At 53.7% G+C, this 8,277-nt stretch overlaps 1 protein-coding gene across 1 annotated transcript; it reads left to right on the top strand.

The window, feature by feature from the left end:
• The first annotated feature begins 2,726 nt into the window (after positions 1-2,726).
• Ubald2 (UBA like domain containing 2) lies at positions 2,727-7,767 on the top strand. Its single transcript, XM_004860747.4, has 3 exons — positions 2,727-3,146; positions 3,294-3,356; positions 6,762-7,767. Exons 1-3 carry the CDS (start codon positions 2,742-2,744, stop codon positions 7,071-7,073), a joined length of 780 nt encoding a protein of 259 aa, XP_004860804.2. The 5' UTR covers positions 2,727-2,741; the 3' UTR covers positions 7,074-7,767.
• Positions 7,768-8,277: the final 510 nt, after the last annotated feature.

Raw genomic sequence — 8,277 nt, 5'->3', positions numbered from 1 at the left:
GCATCTTTGTGGGTTTGTGGAACAAATTTCCCATGGATACTGAGGAACAACTATAACTGAATCTCCAGCCACACTCGGTCTCAGCCCATGAACACTTCATGGTGTCTAAAGGGCAATTGCAGAACTCCTACCTCTTCAAAACAAACAAACAAACCAAATGACAAACTAAATGGGATTAGCTCATTTCAGTGCCCAGGGCTGTTTTTCTTCTCTGTTCTTTTCAAAGTACTGATAATTGAACCCAGGGCTCTGCACTGAGCTACATCCCCAGCCCTTTTTATTTTATTCCTAGACAAGATCTCACTAAATCGATAAATTACTCAGGCTAGGTTCCAACCTGGATCCTCCTGCTTCAGACCCCCAGAGTATTAGGATTACAGGTGTGTGCGTGCCACTGTGCCCAGTTTGCTGGGGGCAACCACTCTACCGCTGAGCTAAACTTCCAGCTGTGTTTTGCATCAGTATATAAACACTGGTTATGCCTGGTGTGGTGGCAACATGGCTGGAGATTTTTCCAGGGTTCTTCTCTCTGCCATAACAAAATTCTCCAATGCTCAAGTCTCTAATATAAAATGGTGTAATATTTCCCTATAACTTACGCATATTGCTGGGTATGGTGGCAAACACCTGTAATTCCAGCACTAAGGATGCTGAGGCAGGAGGATCACAGTGAGTTCAAGGCCAGCCTGCACTACACAGTGAGACCCTGTCTCAAAAAACAAACAACAACAAAACTTATGCAATCCTCCCATGTACTTTAAATAATCTCTAGACTACTTATAATACCTAATACAATATAAATACCATTCATACTATATTGTTCAGGGAATAACGACTAGAAAAAAAGGTCTGGCTGGGCATGGGGGCACAGGCCTCTGATCCCAGCACTTGGGAGGCTGAGGCAAGAGGATTGCATTGAATTTGAGGCCAGCCTGGGCTACATAGCAAGACTCAGTCTCAAAAAACCAAAACCAAAACAAAACAAAAGTCTGCACGCTCAGAACAAATGCAAGGTTTTCGGTTTGGTTTGATGCTAGGGAACAAATGCAGGGCCTTACCCATGATAAATACAATAAATACAACCAGCTACTGAGCTACCCTCGATCTACAATTTTTAAAAAATAAAAAAAAAACAACCCTGCAATTGGAAAAAGAACTGTAATTAATTGAATGCACCAGAAACAGAGGTCAAACTGTACCTACCTTCCTAACTCTTCTTCCTTAAATTTGTTTAAATATGTAGTCCTTTCTCCACCCTTCCAGTTCCCTAAAGGCCAAACACAATCCGGAAGGCCAGATCCTAATCTAGAAGGTGGAAACTCAGCACACATAAACAAATTTGGGTTTTGAAGGACTAGAGCTGCTGGGCAAGGTGGTGTGTGCCCAGAGTCCCAACTTCTAGAAGTTGAGGCAGTGGGATTCCTGGGACCAGGAGTTCAAGGCCGGCCTGAGTAATATAGCAAGACCCCGCCTCTAAAATTAAGTAAGTAAACAAATAAAGGGCTAGGGTTGAAAAATCACTTTTGGGCCAGGAATTTATCTCAGTGGTTCCGCTGCCTGCCTCGCAAGCACAAGGTCTGGAGTTCGATCCCTGGTACCACAAAAGAAGAAAACTTTGGAAACAATTACTTTTTTTTCCTTTGGAGACAGAGTCTCAAGATATAGCCCAGGCTGGTCTCCAACCTGAGGTAATCCTCCTGTCTCAGCCTCCTGAATGCTGGGATTATAGGCCTGTGCCACCACACCCAGCAAATTAAAGCTTCGGTTAGGTCAACTAATTTAAAAGAAAAAAAATTCACCTTAGGTATTAGTCACTTGAGAAAGTGACTTTTCTTCTTGCCGTTATACTTATTGTATATAAATATTGGTTTACATTCTCCAGAGCAAGAGCTTCCTCTGACCTTGCTCTTGCTCTGAGTGGGTAGTGATTAAAAGGGAACAGGAAGAGGATGGGAAATGTTCAGGTTTTTTGTTTTTACGGCGCTGGGATTGAATCCAGGCCCTTTACACAGAGCTACATCCCCAGCCCTTTTTTAATTTAAAATTTTGAGACCAAAAATTAAGTCTTCTCTACTTGCAGGGTCTTGGTAAGTCTCTAAATTTCCCAAGCTGGGCTGAAACTTGGGCTCTTCCTGCCACGGCCTCCTGGGGTGATGGGATTACTGCTGTTCATTTTGTGAAGTCTTGCAAGGTGTACCCGCAGAGACACTGCTTTCGTATCTGTGCATAATACTTCTTTTAACCTCTTCCTTTTTTTTGCGCTGGTGATTGAACCCAGACCTCCTGCTGTACACTATAGCTCACGAATTTAAAAAAAAAAAAAAAAGATAGGACTGCTTGAAAGTTATTTTTAAAATTAAATACTTTTGAGACTAGAGCAGCGGCAAAGGTTCTGTGTTTTCTATTTTGATCATTCTGTTTCTCGAGATGACCACATCTTTCAGAGGAAATGAGTCAAAGCCACTCTGTCTTGCTTTTCCAGCTGAGCATGTTAAGTTTCAATGAAGTAATGAATGAATTCCGCTGCACCACCCCCCAAGTCTACAACAGCAAACAGAGAGGCCTCGACCAATCAGCAGGCAGCCTAGGTTTTCAAGTTGAGTTCAAACAGACCCACAGGAGGCCAATCAGAGCGCGCGTCCCCGCCCCCAAGACCCGGCCTTGGCCAATCATGAGCCTGAATGAGCCAAAACACAGCGGCCGGCCAATGAGGGAGAGCCCCACCGCGCTGAGCTTCGCCAATGGGCACGGCCCGGCGAAAAGAGAAACAGTGCGGCCCCGGGGCCGGCCGCAGGATTCTAATCGAACGTCGGTGCGGGAGCCAGGCGCTAGCGGGGAGGCACAAGGGCCAATCAGCGGCGGCGGCACGCGGCCCCGGAACGTTGGGACACCCCGGCCCCGCCCCGCGCTGTTGTTTGTGGTGTCGGCCGGACGGGCGGCGGGATCAGAACCACAACATTCGCCGGGCGGCGGAGGCCGAGCCCCGGATCCCCGCGGCCGGTGCTGCGGGGGCCTCGCATCGCGCCATGTCGGTGAACACGGACGAGCTGCGGCACCAGGTCATGATCAACCAGTTCGTGCTGGCCGCGGGTTGCGCGGCCGACCAGGCGAAGCAGCTGCTGCAGGCGGCGCACTGGCAGTTCGAGGTGCGCCCGGCCCTCAGATCTAGGGAACCCGGGGGGCCTGGGTGGGGGGTTCTGTCTGTGTCGGCCTGGGTAGCAGAGGCCGGCGGGGGGCTTCTTGCTCCCCTAGTCTGGCTACGCTGACGCCGCTCCTCCCGCGTTTGTCCGCAGACCGCCCTGAGCACGTTTTTCCAAGAAACCAACATTCCCAACAGTCACCACCACCCCCAGATGGTAAGTGTAGCCGAGAGAGCGCGTACGGGCCCCTGGGTCCCTCACCCTTCGACAGGCAGCGGGGAGCTGGCCTCCCCCGGCGGCTGGACCCCCCGGAGCATAGCCCACCGAGAGACCGGAGGGACAAGGGCTGGGCCGGGCCGCTGTCACCCGCGGCAGTGACAGCCATGTTGCCGGGGAGCGCTGCGCCGCGAATGTAAACAAAGAGCCAAAATGTCTTCCAGGAAAGAGCGCTCCCGGGCCGGCGCCGGCTCGTCCAACTTCGGGACCCGCCTCCAGGCGCCTAGGTCTGGGCCGGAGGCCTTGGGCTTCCCGGAGCTTCGCTTTGGGGGTCGAGGGTCGGGGCGCTAGAGTTGGGGGGTAAGAAGAGGGAGAAATGGCCTCGGAACAGGGGACGAGAAGGGAAGGGGGCTTGGATTGGATGGTAACCACACTTCTGGGGAGCCCAAATGAAGACCCTAGGAGAAGAGATTGAGACTTGGGCTATTCGTGTGTTAATGGGGAGCCCCCCCTTGCTGTGAGTGCGGCCCCTCCCCCTCCACACAGGCACCCTGCGCTGCAGGAAGCGGGCAAGGGATAAATCCACCCTGGCTCAGGAAACCGGCTCTGCCCACAAATGTATGCTGGCCCTTTTGAAGCCCAAGGGAACAGACCCTGTGCTGGGAGGACACACAGATTTTGACTCAAGATAAGGCCAAGAATTTGCATTTAATCTCTGTGTTAAGAGATGCACAATCCTGGGAACTGAAGTGGCTCAGGGCTAGATTTGTTTTCTTCTCTTTCCAACCTGACCCCAGGCTGGAGCTTTTGCCCTCCAGGCCAGGGGGTACCCTTGGCTTCCTTGAGGCCCCGGAGGTGGCTTCTCCACCCCACCCCCCTGGTTACCTATTAGCCTCAGTGGGGTGGGAGGGGCTGAGATCTGTGGGGATTGTAAAATATTATTCCTCGGGATTGCTGTGGCTTCCTGGGTGCATTTTTGGCATTTTTAACACTTGGGTGTCTTTGCCCTGGCTGCACTTGGGCTCCTGTGCTGTATCTTGTCCTTGGCTCCCTGTTTTTATCTAGCCACTTTTTAAACTAGCTTTTCTTTTAGGAGGGCTCTTGCCCCATATGAATCCCACAAGAATGTCCTTTGGCTTTTAAAGGCATAATGGTGCTGGCTGCAGGGTGGAGGTAGCTGAGGCCTGGCTCCTAGCAAGCCTAGGAGGAGTTCATCTCCAGAGGACCCCACCCCAGCATCCAGCTGTGGAATTTTCTGGCTCCCTGAACCTGGGAGCTCTGCCTCCATCCCTTCCTCAAAACAGCCTTGAGGTATCTCCCTGCTGGCTTCGGCCCTTCTGAAAAGCCAGGGCCTCCAGCACAGCCCCTCATAGGGGCCAGGAACAGGGGCTCACAGGAAGAGCCAGGACTGTCGTTCTGTTTGGTTTCTTCTTTCTCTGCAAACCCCAGTGGGAGGATTGAAGCCCCTTTTGAAACCTCCCCTCAGGCAACGCAGCAGGTTTTGTAACAGACATAATCAGTGTAACCATCAGCAACTGGTACTGGGTGCTTCATCAGAATGGTGTCCCTGCTCCTAGAGTTGGGAGATTCTTGGGACAAAATAAAATTTTTGGTTTTGGTACTGGGGATCGAACTCAGGACTTTGCGCTTTTTGAGAAAGGCGGTGGAACCACTGAACTAAATCCCCGGCCCAGGCACAAAATAAAGGAAAAGGTTAAATAAAAACACTGGGCTTGGGTCACCGCAAAATGGTGATTCCAGAAGTGACCCGAGGCACAAGTAACTGATAAATGATTGTCCTGTAGACTGCTGTTCCTTCCCACAGTGGGAGGAAGCTGCCCAGGTGATTAGGAAGGGTCCAGAGTTGGATCTGCAGGGGCCAAGGGAGAAAGGCAACATGAGCAGGGTGCTGTGGAGAATCCTGTCCCAGGCCCTGGTTTTCCCAAAGTAGAGAGGCACTCCAGAGAGGCACAGGAGCTTGCCCAGGCTTCCCCAGGCAGGCGGGCCCAGGCCCTGTTGGCCAGCAGGCTGGGGGCGCTGTCGAAGGAGGAGGCCACGCTGGCTTGGTGAACTGGGGAAGTGGGGCACGATGCTGTGAAGCAATTGGCCTTCACCCCCACCCCCATTCATTGTTTCCTGCTGCTGAGAAGTCAGCCCTGTCAGGGGCCAGGCAGTGGGAGGAGGAGGGAAATGTCTGGGTGGGGCCAGGCCTCTGCTGAGTCCTTTGGCCTCCTCTGAGGGCCCCTGGGAAGGACAATGGTCAGAGCTCCCTAGGAGCTGAGGGGCCCCTGGCCTTGGTGATTGAAATGGGATGGCCTCGAACTCTCCTTCGAGGTCAAGTCCTAGAGTCTTGCCCACCCCAACCCTGTGCCTGGGGGAAGGGGGAGGTTGCTAAAATTAGGAGAAATTCAAAGAAGGCCTCCCATGGCTTCCTGGGAGAGGAAGAAGCGGCTTTGTGGTGGGAACCAGCTTGTGTGCGTCTTGCTCTCTGGGCTGCCTGTTCCCTGCCCCTGGAGTGGGGCCCCCAGGGCAGAGAGGTAGAAGAGGCTCTGGGTTTTGGACTGAGAGCTTCGGCCCAGGCTGAGGGTAGGCCGTACCATGGGCTGGAGGCTCCAGACAGGAAGCCAAAATCCTGGGGCTGGGCCCAGAGCTGCCCGTGACTGTGCAGGCAGAGTGGGCCGTGGGAACAGATTAAGAGCTTGGGCCTACAGATGTAGGAGCCTGGGAATTCAATCTGCTTGCTTTCATTGTGCTCTGGGTGTGTTTTCAGTCATGACTTGGCCTCTGGGCGTCAGTTTCCTCGTCTGTAATATGGAAAAAGAGTACCTCAGGCAACTAGGCCTCCTTTTGAGAAGATGGTGGAGGCAAGAGCTTAGGGGCTGGTGGCCGTGATGACCCCAACACGGAGGAAGTCCAGCTTTTCCTTGGCTTCGCAGAAGGGAGAACCTCTGAACACTCTCTCTGGCCCATACCCTGGGGACGTCAGAGGGCACATGATGCCAGCTGGGTGCCTCAGCCAGAGGGGGGCACTGGCAGTGACATCCTGGGCTACTCCTTGTCTTTTTATTTTATTATTTATTTTATTTTGGGGGGGGTACCAGGGGTCGAACTTGGGGTGCTTGCGCAGCAGGCACTGGAAACCACTGAGCTAAATCCCGGCCCCTTGTCTTTTTATTTTAAAGTGACACCTTAGCTTCAGGTTGGAACTCACCATTCTGATGCTCCTTGGTATTGTTTCCTAGCCTCGTTCAACACTTTTGACTTTGGTGGAGTTTACCCTTTTTTTGGTTAGCTCTGAACAGAGGGGTGTGTCTGTCTTATTGAAGCCTCTGTGGGCTGAAAAATGGGAGTAAAGAGGCCCCAGGGCCCCGGCCAGCCCCCCACGCCTGTGTTCTCTGCCCGCAGATGTGTACGCCCAGCAACACACCTGCCACACCGCCCAACTTCCCCGACGCACTGGCCATGTTCTCCAAGCTTCGCACCTCCGAGGGCCTACAGAGCAGCAACAGCCCCATGACGGCCGTGGCCTGCTCCCCCCCTGCAAACTTCAGCCCCTTCTGGGCCTCCTCCCCACCCAGCCACCAGGCGCCCTGGATGCCGCCCTCTTCTCCCACCTCCTTCCATCGCCTGCACTGCCCACAGCCCACATGGCCGCCCGGAGCACAGCAGGGCGGCACCCAGCAGAAAGCCATGGCGGCGATGGACGGCCAGAGATGAGACTGGATGCCGTCGGGCCCTGTGCTGGAGTGAGGGGGCAGTCTGGGGTTGTGGGGACACAGGAGGGCCAGGGAGGGGGCCGCAGGGGGAGGGTGAGGGGTTTCCTGAAGATCGCACTGGAAGATTTTATAAAAGAATGGGGGGGGCAGTAAACTTCGTGGGCCGCTTGGGTCCCTCAGGAGTTTTTCTTTGGGCAAGTTCTTTTCCTCTTTTTAATATATAACTATGATATATATAAATATAACTAATGTATATGTGAGTGGGGCCGCACACCTGGGGTGCTGGGTAGAGGGGAAGGGCCAAAAGAGTCCCCTGAAGTCACCTGCGAACAGGAAGAGCCCCATTGTCCCTGCCTGGGGCTGCAGCCCTGAAGGGTTCCACGGGGCTCCCTGCCCCCAGCCTTCACTGCTGTGTCCAGGATTCTCCCCCCACTCCTTTTGCCACCCTCCATCGCTGGGTATGTCCCCTGGGTGGCCTTGTAGCTACTGTCACCCTGTCCCCAGCTGGCTGTGCACGGCTCTTAGAGAGACCTGGCTTGAGTCAGGCCAGACTCTGTGGTGGGGGGCCTCTTCCCTTGTCCAGGGTCAGAGGACATGGACCCGGTAGAGCTCACTTTCGGGTTGACTTCCTAAATCAGAATCTCATCTCACCAGGGTGAAATTTTAATTTAAAACCTTAAAAGAGACTTTTCTAACTTCCCTGGTTTGCAGTGCTTTTATTTACCTTGGTAGGGAAAGCTGAGTCTTTGAGAAAGGGTGAGTGGTGGTCTGGGTGTGCTGTGGTCAGGGGGAGGGGAGGGGACCCCATTGGCGATTTACTGAAGTGGATGTTTCTGGCCAGGGCTGTCTGTTCCAGGGAATTTGGTACTACAGGTGGAGCAGGGGCGGGTCCTGACTTGGTTGCCGTTACCCTCTTGCCTTTGTGACCCTTGTCCACGTAGCCTGTAACAGCAAAGTCCTCAGCACTCAGCCTGGTGAGGCATTTCCATCAGCCATGGAGCCAGCTGCCCATTCTGCCTGGCGGTCTCCCATCGGTCACTGCCCAGAGGCCCTCCTGGGCATCCTGCGGCCTGCCCATCTCCACCATTCCCTCCTCAGCTTCCCTCAGAGAGGTGTGCTGCTGGCTGCTGTGTGGCCGTGACTTGAAGGTTGGCCAAGGTGGGTGACTGGCCACCTTGGGACTGCTGGAGGCCCTCAGGATGCCA

The sequence above is a fragment of the Heterocephalus glaber genome, unplaced genomic scaffold (assembly GCF_053883595.1).
Source record: "Heterocephalus glaber isolate CG9 unplaced genomic scaffold, H.glaber_assembly_v1.0 deba00000937, whole genome shotgun sequence".
In the NCBI taxonomy this organism is placed as follows: domain Eukaryota; kingdom Metazoa; phylum Chordata; class Mammalia; order Rodentia; family Bathyergidae; genus Heterocephalus; species Heterocephalus glaber.
Note: the sequence above shows the minus strand (reverse complement) of the source record. Positions and strands in the feature narration are given on the sequence as shown.